Genomic DNA, 17,921 nt, shown 5'->3' on the forward strand with positions numbered 1-17,921 from the left:
TAAATGGGTTCAAATTTTACAACTTTCTCATAAACTCTCAATGGGAAACACGAGTTTATATTTGCTTGGGACAAGTAAATAATAAACTGTAACAGTTCACTTACCCACCTTACTAAGCTAAATGATCCAATGATCCACTGTTTTTAGTATATTTCCCCTTAGGAGCAACAAAACAAAATGTACACATATAATCAAACTGCTAAGAGAGTTGAATCCAATCTGTTTTCTCAACTACAAGCACCACTTCATGGATTCTTTTTAATGTATCTGGTATAGGGTCTACAGGGTCTCACTAATAGATCGGACTCGTACTGATTCTCCTGTTTTCAGTCTCCCAAAAGCTGGGATTATAGGCGCGCACCACCACACCCAGTCTTAATCGCAGTCTCAGTGTGCCCTATGGGCAGGGCCAGCATAGCATACCAGGGATCGAACCCCAGCCACTGCACTCTGCCTAAGCAGGTACTTTAGTCTGCTGAGCTATCTGGCCGCCCCTGACTTCATGTATTTTTACACCTATCTCCACGGTCCCCTTATGAATAAATTCTGCCCTGCTATCTTGGGGCCGGGGGTTTGATTCCCCAGGCCTGCCATGCCAGCCCCGCCCCTAGGGCACGCTGAAATTGCAATTGACAGAGGGCACGGTGGTGCGTGCCTGTAATCCCAGCTCTTGGGAGGCTGTAAACAGGAGAATCACTATGAGTCCAATCTAGTAGTGAGACCTTGAACACCCTGTAGACCCTTCCCTAAAATACAAAAACAAACAAACAAACAAACAAACAAACAAGAAAATAAAACTGTTCCAATGTAATATGCAGCCTGAGATCTAATTTTCATGCATGACTTAAAGTGACAACTACCATAGGCAGAGGTAATTCATGAATGCTTTAGTCCTTTTACAGATGATAAAACTCGTAATGATAGAGTTAGGTATTTAACAAGTACTGACTAAGGTTAGACACAGCTCAAACTTGAAACTGCAGTGGAAATTTATCTTAGACCTAATTTAACATCAAGTAGAATATAATGAACAGTCCTTACCAAGTTCAATACATGTTATTCCAAGAGACCATACATCAACTTTGCCATCATATTGTCCTTCATCCATGGCTAAAATTACTTCTGGGGCCATCCTAAAACATAAAATGTTCATTTCAATTAAAGTCATACTTAAAAAGTATGCTATACTTTGAGAATGTAAAGACCAGAGACGTGGAAAAGGGTTTGCATTTTAGCCCACATATGTGGATGTAAGAATTTTATAATCAGAAATAATTACATTAGAAATTGTGAGGTCAGTGCCGGGGAGATAGCTCAGTAGAATAAGTTCAATCCCCGGTTCCACCAAAAAAAAAGAAAAGAAATTGTGAGGTAAATATTTAGCAATGCATATAAAGTGTCAGATTCATTTTCAGTACTGTCATGATCATGTAACAGCACTCAAACAGAAGGAAGAAGTCTAGAAAAAGGTTTTATTCTGCATCTGTTCAAATCCGCAGATTCCAACGTTACATACCCTTTAGGGCAATGGCTCACAAACACAGGTCTCAGGATTTCCTCACAAAAGTCTTAATTTTTGTTTGAAAGATTGAATTTTCCCACTAGCAGCAAACATTGTCAGTTATTCTTGAACTGACAACCTCACTTGAGTTACCTGAGAAACTCTGCCGCTATAACTAAGACCAAACAATCACAGTTTATATGTGTCTCTCAGAGAAAAAAATATTAAATAGTAAGAGTGGCAAAGGTAGCTTACCAAGCAAACAATCCACAGTTATCAAGTCTATGGGATTAATAAACTCCAATTCATGTCTAAATTAGAATGTAACATTCTCAGTGGTACTTTACACTTCATTTGTATTTTGTATTAAGCATAAACATCTCTGTAAGAGTTGTAACTGCTTCAATAAATTTAATAGCCATGCCAAATGTGTGTGTACAAAAATGTATGTACTCAATTTTTGTGTTCTAAATATAAAAATAACAAGCATGCTAATCAAGAAAATTTTTAATTGTCCATAACTTGATGTTTTACAAGTTCCCTTCTATCTTTCCTCCTTTTCTACTTTTATGCTTTCTTTCCCCCTTTGGGACTGGGTCTTGCTATATAGTTGAGCCTAGCCTTGAACTCACTATGTAGCCTGTGTTGGCTTTGAACTTGCGACAATCCTCCTGCCTCAGCCTTCTGAGCTGCTGGGATTGCAGGCATGCACCACCAAGTCTGGTTTCACAAAGTTTCTTTAAGGGTTTGAATTGAGTTTAAGAAGTTACTAACTAGGGGCTGGAGAGATGGCTCAGTGGAACGAGCACTTCCCTGGCAAGCGCAAGGGTCTGAGTTCAATCCCTGGTTCCACAAAAACAAAATAAAACAAAACAAAACAAAAAAAAACAAAAAAAAAAAGTTACTAACTTAAGCAAAAGTTAAGAGAAGTAACGTGTTTTTCAATGAAGGACTTGTAGGACATTTTTAATATCTAATGTACATCATAAATTTCCAAAGAGGGAAAACACGAAGTATTACTGGATCAGAGAATTCATTTTTATAGAAAGAAATAAAAAGTATAGATAGGTATATATAAACTAGGGCTTACAAAAAAAATTTTGGGTCATTTACAATAGAGCTTCAATTTGCCAACTCATTTATCTCCTAGAATTTATAAGAAAAATTTATTCCCTTGCACTTTCAGGGATTGTTATCTACATTTTGTAAGTGTAACAGCTGTGAAAGATATATATGCTTTAAAGATACTTAAAACTTAGGAGCTGCAGAATTAATTCACTATTTATTAAAAACAGTACCATGGCTGGGGAGATAGCTCACTAGAATAACTGCTTGCCTGGCAAGCACAGGGTCCAGAGTTCAATCCCTGGTACCGCAAAAAAAAAAAAAAAAAAAAAGAAAGAAAGAAAAGAAATAAAAACCGTACCATATAAACTAGTCAGCAAAAGTAATTTTCATGTCACATAAATCAGACAAATTAAATGACTTCAGGTGAGGAAAAGTCCGACTTCATTTTTTAACACAATTAAACATATTCATGTGTCAACAAAACAATCATCTCTGGTCAGAATCCCATACTACAGGAAATACAAAAAGAGGGAAAAGGGAGCTTTGGGGAGAAGAAGAAAAAGATGAGTGAAAGGGAAGGAAGGAGGGGCTGGGAAGATAGCTTAGTAGAATGATCCTGAGTTCAATATCCAGTTCTACAAAAAAAAAAAAAAAAAAAAGGAAAGGCACAAGACCACGTCATCTATTTGTGCCCTGATCTTTCAATATTTCTCACAGATACTTGCTAAGCATTCTCAAATGTATCACCGATATACTTGTGAGGCTTTTACATCCCAGAGCAAATACATCATTATAATAATCAGGATAGCTAAAAAAAGCTGTCTATTATATGGGAGATCTGAAAGGCAGACAAAAAGAAGATGCAGGAGACTTAAGGCATCACTTTTAGTATACATAAAAGCAGATTCATATGGGAGTCGAAGATATGAAAAGTAATTCCTTTCAAATTTCAGCTGACAAGGGCAGGGGAGATGGCTCAGTAGAGTAAGTGCTTCCCTGGCAAGCGCCAGGGCCTGAGTTCAATCCCCGGTACCACCAGAAAAAAAAAAAGCAAATTACTTCAAATTTTCGGGCCAGGGAGAAGGCTCAGTGGAATAAGCACTTCCCTGGCAAGTACAAGGGCCTGAGTTCAATCTCTGGTTCTGCCAAAAAAAAACAAAAAAAAAAAAAACAAACGTCGGCTGACAGGTACATACTGAATTATTTACAGAAGAAATCAGATGATGCCTAAGACTTCAAAATCGTAGAAAGAAACAAGAGACCATCAGGGACTCATGGGCCTGGGGAGATAGTTCAGTAGAATAAGCGCTTGCAAGTTCAGTGTCCTGAGTTCAATTCCCAGTACCACAAAAAAATAAATAAATAAATAAAATAAAAACGATGAAAAGAAATGTGATAATGTTACTGGCCTGGGTAAATGGCATTTATGAAATCATCAGACTTAAATCAACTTTTATGTGTATTTGTAGTTTCTTTCATTCCCATAATATATCATGTAACAAAAAGGGATAAAATGAAATAGAAATAACAAGATATTAAAAAAGATGAAAAGAGGCCAGCCAGATAGCTCAGCTGACTGAAGCACCTGCTTAGGCAGGCACAGGGACTCGGGTTCAATTCCCTGCCCCTGCCTGCTGTGCCAGTCTGGGCACTGAGACAGCAACTGAGACTGGGCATGATGGCACATGCCTGTAATTCCAGCGCTTGGGAGGTTGAAAATAGGAGAATCACTGAGTCCGATCTGTGTAGTGAGACATTATAGACCCTATATTAAAAAAAAAAAAAAAGATAAAGAGATAAAAAGGAGATGCAGGGGCCAGCAAGATAGCTCAGCGGACTAAAGCTCCTGCTTAGTCAAGCTTAGGCAAGTGCAGGGACCACTGTTTGATCCCTGGAACGACATGCTGTGCCAGCCCCAGGGCAAGCTGAGCCAGCCACAGAGTCCGGGCATAGTGGGGCATGCCTGTAATAATCCCCACTCTGGGGAGTCTGAGAACAGGAGGATCACTGTGAGTCTGAGCTGCATAGTAAGATGCTGTAACAACCAAATAGATTTTTTTTAAAAAAGAGAGAGATACAAAGACAGTACTCTAAATCTATATTTAAAATTAATTATTTAAAGTAAAAATATCTTGCCTGGCAAGCACGGGGTCCTGAGTTCAATCCCCGGTTCCACAAAAAAAAATAGTAATAATAAAAATAAAGTAAAAATATTCACCCAGAAAGGATATATTTTCAAAAACAAAGAAAGTCATCTGAAAAAAGTGGGGCTGGAGAGATGGCTCAGTGGTCTAAAGCACCTACTTAGAACAAGCTCGGCAAGGCATCAGGGACCGCGGTTCAATCCCCCAGCACCACATGCCAGCCAGCCCCGCCCCCTGGTGGGCTGAGCTGGCCACACACACACACACACCTCTCTCTCTCTCTCTCTCTCTCTCTCTCTCAAATAAATAAAAAAAAAAAAATTAAAAAAAAAAAGAAATTTTGAAAAAAGCATAACAACACATTGTGTTTTTCAATTATGAGACTCAATATTAGATAGAACTATTCTTACCAATATGGTGTTCCCACAAAAGAATTGGCAGGGGATGCCATGGAAGCAGATCCAAAGTCAGCAAGTTTCACCTGGCCTGGTTCTGTCAGAAGGATATTTCCTGCTTTGATATCTCTGAGTTTAAGGAACATAGAAAATTATTTATTTTAGCTACATTAGATTGTTTAAAATTATAAAAAAACAAGTGATAGATATGGAGAAATGTAACAAAAACACAGAATGCAAGTAAGTAGATAGTAACAATTTTTTTTTTTGATAGTAACAATTTTTTAAAGAAGAATACAAATAGTTTTAAAAGAAAAATCAGGTAACTGCAGCAGATAGTCTACATTTGAACTTGTGCTAATGAGAATAACAATGACTTTCATAATAGAATTTATGTAATTGGTTCACAATCCCTTTATGGATGACATGTTTAGTCTGTGCACCCCAGTTAATATTGAAGAAGAAAAAAAAAAGAAAAAAAAACTTTAAATTTTTTTGAAAAAATGGATTATTTACACCATTTTCAAATGTTAGCACAGCTCTCCTAAATATTAAAACTGAAATATATGGAGAATGATCCCAGATTTACTTTCAAACTCATTTCCTTGAAACAGTAAACAAAGAAAGTTACAGATTCTTTTTTTTTTTGGGGGGGAGGGGGAACCGGGGATTGAACTCAGGCCCTTGTGCTTGCCAGGGAAACACTTATTCTACTGAGCCATCTCCCCGGGCCCCTTAGTTATAGATTCTTACACAGTGGGATTGTATGTCCAGTGAACACTACAACATATTGTTAACGTTTCAAATTCTTACACAGTGGGATTGTATGTCCAGTGAACACTACAACATATTGTTAACGTTTCAAATTAAAAAAAGGAAAACTGAATTTTCAAGCATTTGTTGATTTTTAGTGAAGTATTTTAGTGTATATAATGTGAATCTATTTTCCTTCCATTTGTTTTTCAACTAGGAAGAGTATAATGTCTTTTATTTTTATTTATTTTAGGTTTTTTGTTTCTTCAGGGATACTGGGGATTAAAGCTTGGGCCTTTTACATAGAGAAGTACTCTGAAGATGAGAATATCCTGTGTTTTAATTCCAAGTCTACTGCTCATTCCTTTGCTACTATTAGATTTATCTTGGACTTTAAACTTCATCTAAAACAATGATAACCCATTAACTCATAATGATTCTATATCAGTTCTAGTTTATAATTTTAAAACACTAGTTTCTTCCTATAACAGCTAAAACCTATTAAATAATACATTATAAAGTAGTATTTTAACCTCATGATTAAATGATTAATACCCATTGCCAAAGATTGCTAAGAATTAGTCCTCAAAAGCATATTCTTTGTTTATATCATAGAATCAAAGAAGCAAATTTGCAATTATCAATAACTAGGAAAATGAAGGATTTGTTATATTCTATCTCTCATCTATTAGCCTTTGCACCCTTTAGGAAATTATAGTCACAAACTGGGACGTAAGTTTCTTCACCTATAAAACGAAAAAGACAAACTATATAATGCTTAACATATTTTTCCACTCTAAAAATTAAATGATTAATTAAATTTCTACCATAAATTCACAAAGTTATTATTTACAACAGCTAGTGATATAGGTAGGCACAGATAAAAGTCATCCTAAACACAGAGATCAACTGTATTACTATATTCGTTTAGAAACAAACAAAAGTGATTTAATAAATGAGTTTATACAATTTTGTTTGCATAAAAAAATCAGTGTTACTAAACTTGAGGGCTGATAAATGCAACATGCCAGTTACCTGTAAATATAATTTTCAAAGTACTTACCTATGGATCATTGTATGAGAATGTAAGTAGGCTAATCCCTGGAGAGCACCATGTGTTATTGCTGCTATTTCCACTTCTTGTAGTGGCTTTTTGTGAACTTAAAATAAGAATTTATTTAAAGATAATTATTACCTAGAATATTTTGTTTAAAAGATATATAAATATGTATTAGTATAAATATATATCTGATGTATGAGTAATTTTTAAAAGCAGACATTTAGCAAGAAGAGATTTATCTCCCACAATGATAAAATAAGGCCACTGAACTTTATAACTAGTACACAGTTGTGCTGGTTGTTAAATGTAATTCTCGGCCAATTTCCTTCTTAGCTAACTTTTTTTAGTCCCTCTTCTTTCTTGTGGAGAGTGAGGGTCTCGCTACCTAGCTCAGAATGGCCTCAAACTTGTAATCTTCCTATCTGCCTCAAATTACTGAGTGCTATGATTACAAGTATGTGCCACTCTACCTGTCCTAAGCTACCAATATTGAGCAATTATTTGATGATCATGAAAATAAAATTAATGGGCTGGGGAGATGGCTCAGTAGAATCAGCGCTTGCCTGGCAAGTGCAAGGGTCTGAGTTCAATCCCCGGTTCCGTAAAAAAAAAAAAAAAGAAAAGAAAATGAGTTCTTCCACTATTCACACTTATCTTTGTTTTGAACAGAAGAAACAGATCAAGATGAATGATAAAGAATCTAGAAAAATGGTAGAAAAGTTACAATAAAGGAAAACTTGCATGTTTTACACAACCATGTAAGACTCATAAGAATAGAATATACTGTACTGTAATTCTGGGAAAAGCTAAGGATCTTACTTTTCCTAGAAAGTGTTCAAGGGCCACAGAGAGAGAGAGAGAGAGAGAGAGACAGAGACAGACAGAGACAGAGAGAGAGAGAGACAGAGACAGACAGAGACAGAGAGACAGAGACAGAGAGACAGAGAGACGGAGAGATGGAGAGACAGAGAGATTTCATGTTTTGTAGTGTCATTGTTTAAATAATCTCTAACTGTATTTTGTTAACATTCTTTTCTGAATAATGAAAGGAAACCTACCTTCTAGTAAATCTGAAGCAGATCCCAAACAATATTCCATTACAAGCTATAGAAACAAAAATTATGGAAGCATTAAAATATAACAATGTATTGCATTTGAGATAAAATTAATTTGCCTAGGAGGTCAAAAAAAGAATCTGAAGGAAAACAAACTCCAGTCACCACTTGCTTTAAAAAAGTTACACATTTAGTAATTAAATATATGTATCAAATAAGCCAAGGATACATTTATCTTTTAATGGCAACATATAACTTCTATAAACTATGGCTAACATATATGTATACAGTATATATACACACATACATAAACACACACATACAACTATTACTACTAAACTTCGAAGTTGTTAGGAGATAGAAAACTAAACTTTAAAATGGTATGGATATGGTTTAAAGGTAACAAATGGTTGTTTTTCTCCTTCCCTTTTTCTTTTAGCTTCTCTAATATGTTGCATGTTGCTTAGGCTAGCTTTGAACTCTTAGACCCAAATGATCTTCCTTTTGCCTTGTCCTCTCAAAACAGCTGGAACTACAGGTATTCACCATCACTTCTAGCTTTAAATGTTTCCTTTAAAGCAAACGCAGCACCACATCTGTGCCACATGTGTGTGTATACACACACACAAAAACACAACCATTTTAATTCTCAACAAATTTAAAAGTTATACCCTACTATTATTAAGAGACATAGAGTTAGTTAACTTGCCCAATGCCACTGCTTTTTCTTTAATCATACCCTCAACTGGAACCAGGGAATAGCAAGACTAGAGCACCTGCCTGGCAAGTTCAAGGACCTGGGTTTGATTATTGGTACCACATGCTGTGCTGGCCCTGGAAGCCATGCTGACTATAGAAATCAGGCATGGTGGCACATGCCTGTAATCCCAGCATTGGGAAGGCTCAGACAGGATGAGCACTACAAGCCTGAGCTGTATATTGAGACTTTGTACCAAATAAATAAATAAATGATTAAAAATAATAATAAAAAAAAATCATACCCTCCATTTTAGGAGCCATCACAACATCAAAGTCAAATTAAATAAAAAGCCCCCCAGATACTATAAATCTAAAGCTAAGCCAACTATATTAAAATAACAAGCACAAGGGCCTGAGTTCAATCCCCAGTTCTGAAAAAAAAAAAAAGGACATATATTAAAATAACAAACTGTGCTTTATTATTCAAAAAAGGAATAATTCCTGTTTAAAGGAAATTGTATTTTTTTTCCTAACATACACAGTTACTATGCATATTATGGGACCAATGCAGAATAACTAACATATTGCCTCAATGTAAACAACAGATAAAATTAATTGCTAGTTCTTTCCCAGCATTTGAAAGGCTGAGGCAGGAGGATTGCTGCAAATTCAAGGACAGCCTGGGCTACAAAATGAGTTCAAGGGCAGACTAAACTGTATCATGAACCCCTGTCTCAAAAAGACCAAAAAACAACACTTGTTCTTGTAAAAAAAAAAATCACAATTTTCCTCCTTTAGTATTATTCAGCCAAGGAATCATGATTAGTTCATACTACCAAGATACTTCTGGCAATTAAGTTATAATCCATTTATGCTAAAAAGATATGTTAGTTTTCATTCTAAAGCAACAGGACTGTTTGCAATGTTTGGGTGGTACCACTCACAGTATTAGAGGCCATTTTACCATTTATAGGAAGGTCAACAGAATTTTAAAGAAAATTTGCAGTAGACTTGCAAAATTTCTATACCTCTTTTTGTCTAGAGTGCAGGATGCTAGAAGAGGAATGCTACATTTCCTCTCTTAGGATGAACTACATATCAGGTGTTTTTGCATGCCTTAAAACAAATCATTTGAGACATTTTAAATTCATTTATTCTAGACCAAAGTCAACTAAAATTGAAACAAGGAGGAAACATATACCAACCCATGCTGTGTGTTCACGTAAATAGCAGCCTTTGTATTCTATACTGTTGGGATGTTTTATTCTTTGTAGAAACCTGACTTCCTTAATAATATCCTGCCATTTCTGTGCGGAGAGAAAAAAGAATAAGGGGAAAAAATTATGAATAGCTGGTTTTCCTTAGAAAATTACAGAAGAAGCAAACAATTACTAAAAAAAAATTACTGGATTGGGTTAACAAGAACATACAACCTTGCTCACTTAAAATTTTTAGACAGAATATCAAAAAAATTAAAAGGAATTTATTCATAAGTTTATGACTCAATTATATCACCTACAAAATTATTTCATTGAAGTTAGGGCTAATTTTAGCTTGATAAAATTTACGACCAATGGGTCTTATTAAAATTGCATGCTCATACACTATCAAACATGTTGATAACATACTATGTTTAGTGATCTCTCTTCAAAAGTCTAACCTTTCCTTTTTTAATGATAGTCTTACAGCCCTAATTTGTTTGCCATAAAGTCTGTTTCACTGTATTTTTGGCTTACTTTATCTATCAAACGTTAGCATTAGCTTGTCTTTTTATTATAAATTCAAAAGAAGTAAGTAATTCCTTCGAAATTTAAGTTTCTAAATGCAAACTCTGTAAGTTGCTTGCAGGATAGTCACGGTCTAAAGAAAATTCAGAGAAGAAACAATATGAAAAGTTTTTCTATTTGACTAAGAGACTTCCTCATTAATATTGACCAGGAAATACAGGTATATATGTGGCCTTAAACTACTCCATGAAAACCTTAAGCAAGTAGGTCATATTCCTTCACCACCACCACTCCCACCCTCTTTTCCTTTCTTTTTCTGTTGCAGTAATAGGTATTCAACCTGGGATGCTCTATCTATCACCAGTTACATACCCATTTTTTTTTTTTTTAGGGCTCAAATTTATAATCCTTCTGCCTTATGAGTAATGGAAAAATACGTATCATTTATTTTTTGTTTTGTTTTGTTTTTTGGTGGGACCGGGGATTGAACTCAGGCCCTTGCACTTGCCAGGCAAGCACTTAATTCTACTGAGCCATCTCCCCGGCCCCCCTATTGTTTAATATAGAAATAAAACCAACCCTAATCAAGCACTATTGGAAGGAAGTGCTGAGACAGGAAGACCACAAGCTTGAATCCAGCATGGGCAAACTCAGAATTCCAGAAAGGGCTAGGAATATACCTCAGTATGAAGGCCCTGGGAGCAATGCCCAGTACGAGGGGAAAAAAGGGAAACTATGGAACTCTAAAAATACAGGTCTTTGCATTCATAACCAGAAATTCTAGAGGTTTGGTGGGTGTAGGATACGGATTACCAAATTGTTTTGTGCTCTTGTTTTAATTTTTTTAACCTTTATTGTTGATTTAGGCTATGTAATTAAGAGTAGAGAAAGTAGTGTAAGAAAAAATGTTTAAATGTCTTGACAGGTATTTTTTGGGACTGGGAATTGAACTCAGGACCTTGTGCTTGCCCAGCAGGCACTTATGCCACTGAGCTATCTCCCCAGCTTGTTTAAATGTTTTGTACTACGTTTAAGAGCCTATACCTCTGATGTTATTATTATTATTTTTTTTTTTTTGGGGGGGGGGACCAAGGATTGAACTCAGGCTCTTGTGCTTGCCAGGCAAGCACTTATTCCACTGAACCATCTCCCTGGGCCCTCTGATGTTATTTTACAAGTCCTCAAACATCAAAATATGTTCATAGTGGTTTGTTGTTTGGGTTTTTTTGTGGAACTGGGAATTAAACTCAGACCCTTGGTGCTTGCCAAGGAAGAGCTTATTCCACTGAGCCGTCTCCCTGACCCCAAATGTTTGTTGTTTTCTTTTTTTTTTTTTTTTTTTTTGGCGGAACCAGGGATTGAACTCAGGCCCTTGCGCTTGCTAGGGAAGCACTTATTCCACTGAGCGATCTCCCCAACCTCCGTTCATAGTGGTTTTTATAAAATGTGTAAGATATTAAAAAAATAAAATAAAAAAATAAAAAATAAAAAAAATAAAATGTGTAAGATATATTATAAAATGCTAAATTCAAAAAAATCCCCTAGGTTTTAAATTTCAAATTTGGTTAATTTGAGAGGCAGAGTCTTAAGAAAAATTATAATCTATGCAAAAAAATTTTATGAAAGACAACCATAAAATGATGTTAAAAATGATGCAGTAAATACATGTTTTGCTCTAGCTGTGATTGATCAATTAGACTTTCTACATTGTATATAATCAATAGCCTGGTGAAAGGTAGGCCTAAAGTTGTTTATACAACTGAGCAAATTTAAACCTACAAGATAATATTAAGAATTTTAGGGGCTGGAGAGATGGCTCAGTGGTCTAAAGCACCTACTCAGAACAAGCTTGGCAAAGCACAGGGATCGCGGTTCGATCCCCCAGCACCACATGCCAGCCAGCCCCGCCCCCCGGTGGGCTGGGCTGAGCTGGCCACACACAAAAATAAATTAATTAATTAATTTAAAAAAAAAAGAATTTTAAAATATTAAAATGACAGCAAATATATAATCATATTTTTACCTATTTTACCTACTATCACTAGAACATGATTTAATATAAAATTCAAAAATTAGCAAAATAAAATATTTAAAATAAAAGTGGCAATTCCACACTAAACATATACTCAAAAGAACTGAAAGCAGGGACTGAAACAAATACTTGTGGCGCTATATTCATAGCATCATTATTCAGAACAGCCACTCAAATGGGCACATAAATGCACACTCACAGATGGTATAAATACAAATGTGAGGTATGAGTATGTGAACAGTTTAAAAAGAAAGAGGGGCCGGGGAGATGGCTCAGTAGAATAAGTGCTTGCCTGGCAAGAGCAAGGGTCTGAGTTCAATCCCCGGTTCCACAAAAATAAATAAATAAATAAAATAAAAAGAAAGAAAAGTTTATCACATACTTCAAAATGTATAAGCTTTGAGGACATTAAATTATATAAGCCCATCACAAAAGGACAAATAGTGAATGCTTCTCCTTACATGAAGTATCTAAAGTAGTCAAATTCTTAATAGAAACAAAGTAGAACAGTGTTTGCCAGGGACTGGGGAATTTTTATTTAATGAGTACGGTACAGAATTTCATTTTATTTTATCTTTATATATTTACTGCAGGGTCTACAGGGTCTCACTACACAGGTCAGACTTCTGTGATCCTCCTGTTTTCAGCCTCCCAAGTGCTGGGATTACAGGCGTGCACCATCACGCCAGTCTCAAGTCACCATTTCAGCACTCAGCACACCCTACAGGAAGGCCAGCATGGCACACTGGAGATCAAACCCCAGTCCCTGTGCCTGCACAAGCAGGCATTTTAGTTGGCTGAGCTATCTGGCCAGCTCCAGAATTCTGGTTCTATATGATAAAAAGCATTCTAGCAAAGGATGGTGGTATAACAGTGACACACACACACAAAAAAAAATCAATGTACTTAATGCTAATGAACTGTATACATATAAATGGTTAAAAGATAGTAAATTCTGTTGTGTGTATTTTACAACAATTAAAAATAAAATAAATTAAGAGACTGTCAGAACCTCAGATTTGGGGCCGGGAAGATGTCTCAGTGGAATAAGAGCTTCCCTGGCAAACTCAAGGGCCTGAGTTCAATCCCCGGTTCCGCAAAAAAAAAAAGAATCTCAAATTTAACAAGTAAATTGTATTTTACAAATAAATGTATGCAACTAATCAGAACAACTACAACCTAAAATAATCAATTAAACTAAAATGTAGCATTAATTTTATTTTTTGGCTTTTCAAATTATATATACTACCATTAATTAAAGTTTGTTTAACAGGTCAGGGATATAGCTCAGTGGCACAAGTGCCTGCCTGGGAAGCACAAGGTCCCGAGTTCAAATCCTAAATCCCCCAAGCAAGTTTGTTTAAAACAACTATCAAACAATTTCTAAACCATTAAAAAGATTATAATCCATATAATTTACTGTGAAGTACATATTACTGTACTTCAATAGTTTTTTAGAAACCAATCATCCCTCGAACATATTCATACAAAGACATATTAAACCATAGTTTAGGGGCTGGGGAGATGGCTCAGTAGGATAAGCGCTTGACTGGCAAACGCAAGGATCTGAGTTCAATCCCTGGTTCCGCAAAAACAAACAAACAAACAAAAAAAAACCCCATAGTTTAGAAAATTAAAACTGGAGATACAACTGGGGAGGTTATTGACATGTTTCTAATTACTTATTTAGGTTTTAATTAGTAGCTAAGTGGGTACTATCACTGAAAAATAGTGATAAGTACTATGTTTTCCTTTATGTACATTATACATTAAACAATTCCTACCCTTTATCTCAATTAAAAATGGGACGTCTTTCTTTAACATGCCTGTAAGGATAGACATATATATTTAACCTACTTCAGTAGATTGCTTTCCACTGTAAGACATTTTCTTGATGGCCACCACTTCATTGGTACGTACATCTCGTGCCTAAAAAAGAAAAGGAACACTGTAAAAATAAGATTAAATCTGGGTAATTAGCTCTTTGAAAATAAAAGCATTTGTAAACTATCATGTCAAAATTGGTATCACGACTGCTTATAGTAGAGGAAATAAGATGTGAGCCTAAACACACAAAATAGCAGATATGTATGATAAACAAGTCTAAGTTCTAACAAGTTTTTAGATCTAAAGAACTGAAATTAAAATTACATTAGGGGACTTTATCTGGGGGGGTACAGGGTCTTGCTACACAGGTTCCAGGGCACGTGTACTAGGGACTGAACCCACATACTTGCGCTTGCCAGGCAGGCACTCAGATCACTGAGTTATCTCCCCAGCTCCCCATTAGGGACTTAAGTAGGTTTTAGCTGGTCTTATCATAGAAAAAGAAATGTGATGTAACAGGTATATTAACTGACTTCACTTTAGTTACCATTTTACTATCTGTACGTATTCCATACATCTGAGTTGTAAACCTCAAATATAAACAATAAGATTCATGCTAAATAATACAAAGCCAGGCATGACACCACAGACCTATAAATCCCAGCACTGGGGAGGCTGAGGCAAGAGGATGGCCATGAGTTCGAGGCTGGAGATGGGGCAGGGGAGAGAGGCCTCCAGGGAGGGACAGAGTAAGTGCCTGCCTGGCAAGCATAAGGTCCTGAGTTCTATACCCAGTATCACACACACACAAAAAAAAGTCATTATGGTCTGATCTAAAACATCACGAAAAAGGCTCATGTGCTTAGAGGTAGAGTTGTCAGAAGGTGACTGGATCACAGAGATACTATATTCTTCAGTGAATCTAATCAATTCATGAGTTGATTATTTAAGGTGTGGCCTATTTGGAAGTGACACAGAAGAGTATTCCTGCCTGGGGTCCCTTCTTCCCTTGCCTGGCTCTCTTTTTCTTTCTCTCCTGGGCAGGTTTCCTCTACTATAGTCTTCTACATTATGTTTCTGTTTAGAGCCGCAGACCATGTAATAAAACCTCTGAAACTGTAAACCAAAATAAACTTTACAAGACATAAGGAAGAAAAAAAGGAAAACTATCTCATTAATTTTATGAAGGCAGCATAACCCTGTCTCCAAAACCTCAGAAGCAGCACAAAACAGAAAGTTAGGTGACAATTTTGCTTGTAAATATAATAGACAGGAAGACTCTAATATTAACAAGCCAAATTTTATAGCCCATGAACAGATCATTTGGATAAAATATCAATCAGAAAAATGCAAAAAATTTGATATGAGAATAACATTTTATGAGTTAGGGAAGTAGGTCAGTGGTAAAGCTCTTGCTTATTATGTGTGAGGTCCTAAATTCAATCTCCAGCAGTGCAAAATATATAAAAATGATAACAATCCATTTAAAAATTACACAATTCTCCACTGTCTTAAAAATCAGAAGGAAAAAAACACATACAAACTCAAATGCTGAAGATTTAGGAAGGGGCTAACCATAGTCAGTTGCCTAGAAAGCCAAATTCTTAGAGGAACAAAACTAGAAAAGTAATTACTAACTATGTGATAGTACATATGGTGGTACCTCCACTCTGGAGTATTAAGGATCACAAATTCAAGCCTAGACTAGGCAATTTATAAGACCCTGCCTCAAAACTATAAAAGGGTTATAGCTTAGTGTAAAGACAATGAGTTCTATCTCTAGTACTGTTTTAAAAAAAGGTAACTTTTTAAAAAATTATTTTATTGAGAAAAAAGTAGCAATGAGACAGTTTCAAAACAGGTTAATAGGACAATTACAATAATTAATACATTGCATATTGTCTTCATAGTAATTTTTGATAGTACAAGATGCAGACATATTTTGTCTAAACACTATTAGTACAAATCTTCTAAAAAAAGTAACTTGTCAACATACTGAATCATATCGATTGAAAACTACTAATCCCAATCTTGACAATAATCCAGTTAAAAACTTTTGTAAATGAAAGACAAGTATCTGCAAATTATGCCTCAATAGGTTTAAATAACCAAACAGGGCGAGCCAGATAGCTCAGCGGACTAAAGTGCCTGCTTAGGCAGAGCACAGCAGCCGGGGTTTGATCCCCGGTGTGCCTGTGCTGGGTGCTGAGACCTTGAGACTGAGTGTGGTGGCACACATTTGTAATCCCAGCGCTTGGGAGGCTGAAAACAGGAGAATCACTGATCTGTGCAGTGAGACCCGGTACTAAATCCATTTAAAAGAAAAAGAACCAAACAAAAAATATTCTACAGCTTATCAGCTATTATTAGCTACACTAAATGGATCCTCAGAAGTATTAATGAAATCAATTTGAAGGGCTAATGGATTACTTACTATAAATGTGAAATGGATCCTTATGGATCCTCCTTAAATATGATCTGATGCCACAAAATACTTATCTGTGAACCTCTTTAATTTTGTTCACTAGGTATAAGCAGTCTAACAGTTTTATTAGGAAAATTCATAGACAATACAATTCAATGATGGCTACTACATTTGCAGATATGTGCAACCATCACATTTTTGAACATTTTCCTTAACAGTCAATCTTTTTAAGTTTTTATAGTAAAAACTTTCCCCAGAAAAAAGAAAATTCCTGTGCCAACTTTACCTATCATATTCTTATCTCCTGACTTACCTCCTACCCCTAAGCAACAATCTACTTTCTATGCTAAACGTTTGTCCAGTATGGATATTTCATATGCATATAATCACATGTGATCTTTTGTGATAAACGCCTGCTTGGGCAAGCACATGGACCAGGGTTCAATCCCAGGCATCATGTGCTGTGCGCAGAGCTGGCCACCAAGATCAGGTTGTGGTGGCACACGCCTGGAGAGTCTGAAACAGGAGGATCACTGCGAGCCTGAGCTGTGTAGTGACAGCCTGTACTAAATACAAATAAACAGGTAGGTAGGTAGGTAGGTAGGTAGGTAGGTAGATAGATAGACAGAAAGATTAATTAAATGTATATGGTCTCAAGATTAATGTGAGTCACACTAAACAAATTTATGTAACCAGTGAAAATACAAATCTTAGCCAGACATGGTGGTACACATCTATAGCACCTGCCTACTAGGAGGCTGAACAAGGAAGACCATAAATTTGCACCTATCTTGAGCAATTTAGTGAGATACTATCTCAAAAATGAACAACAGCTGGAGATGCAGCTCAGTGCAAAGGCCCTGCATTCAGGCCATAGTATATAAGTGGGAGGATATAAAATTTGCAAATCCTTCAAAAAAGCACAAATTAGTATAATCTTACACCAGGAAATAAGACATAAATACTATACCCTATCTTTAAAAAATGAATGGTCCAAGAATATAGCTCAATGGCAGAAGCATCTACCTGGAAAGCACAAGGTCCTGAGTACCAAATTCCTGGTATAGGACATCCAGGCATCCTTTTGCTGAACTGTCTGCTTGATGTATTGGTATACATCTGGTCTAAGAAGTGTGTTCTGGGGGCCAGGGAGATGGCTCAGTAGAATAAGTATTTCCCTGGCAAGTGCAAGGGCCTGAGTTCAATTCCCAGTTCCACAAAAATAAATAAATAAA

At 36.0% G+C, this 17,921-nt stretch overlaps 1 protein-coding gene across 1 annotated transcript in view; it reads right to left on the reverse strand.

Moving 5' to 3' along the window:
• Taok1 (TAO kinase 1) overlaps positions 1-17,921 on the reverse strand; it is a 137,807-nt gene that overhangs the window by 67,601 nt on the left and 52,285 nt on the right. The window contains exons 4-9 of the mRNA XM_023719843.1: positions 14,292-14,363; positions 9,881-9,982; positions 7,980-8,025; positions 6,925-7,021; positions 5,124-5,237; positions 1,042-1,133 (exon numbers count right to left, since the gene is read on the reverse strand). Of these exons, the coding sequence (XP_023575611.1) occupies positions 1,042-1,133; positions 5,124-5,237; positions 6,925-7,021; positions 7,980-8,025; positions 9,881-9,982; positions 14,292-14,363 (523 nt within the window). The remainder of the gene's footprint in view (positions 1-1,041; positions 1,134-5,123; positions 5,238-6,924; positions 7,022-7,979; positions 8,026-9,880; positions 9,983-14,291; positions 14,364-17,921) is intronic.

Source organism: Octodon degus, unplaced genomic scaffold, assembly GCF_000260255.1.
Source record: "Octodon degus isolate 3935 unplaced genomic scaffold, OctDeg1.0 scaffold00072, whole genome shotgun sequence".
In the NCBI taxonomy this organism is placed as follows: Eukaryota; Metazoa; Chordata; class Mammalia; order Rodentia; family Octodontidae; genus Octodon; species Octodon degus.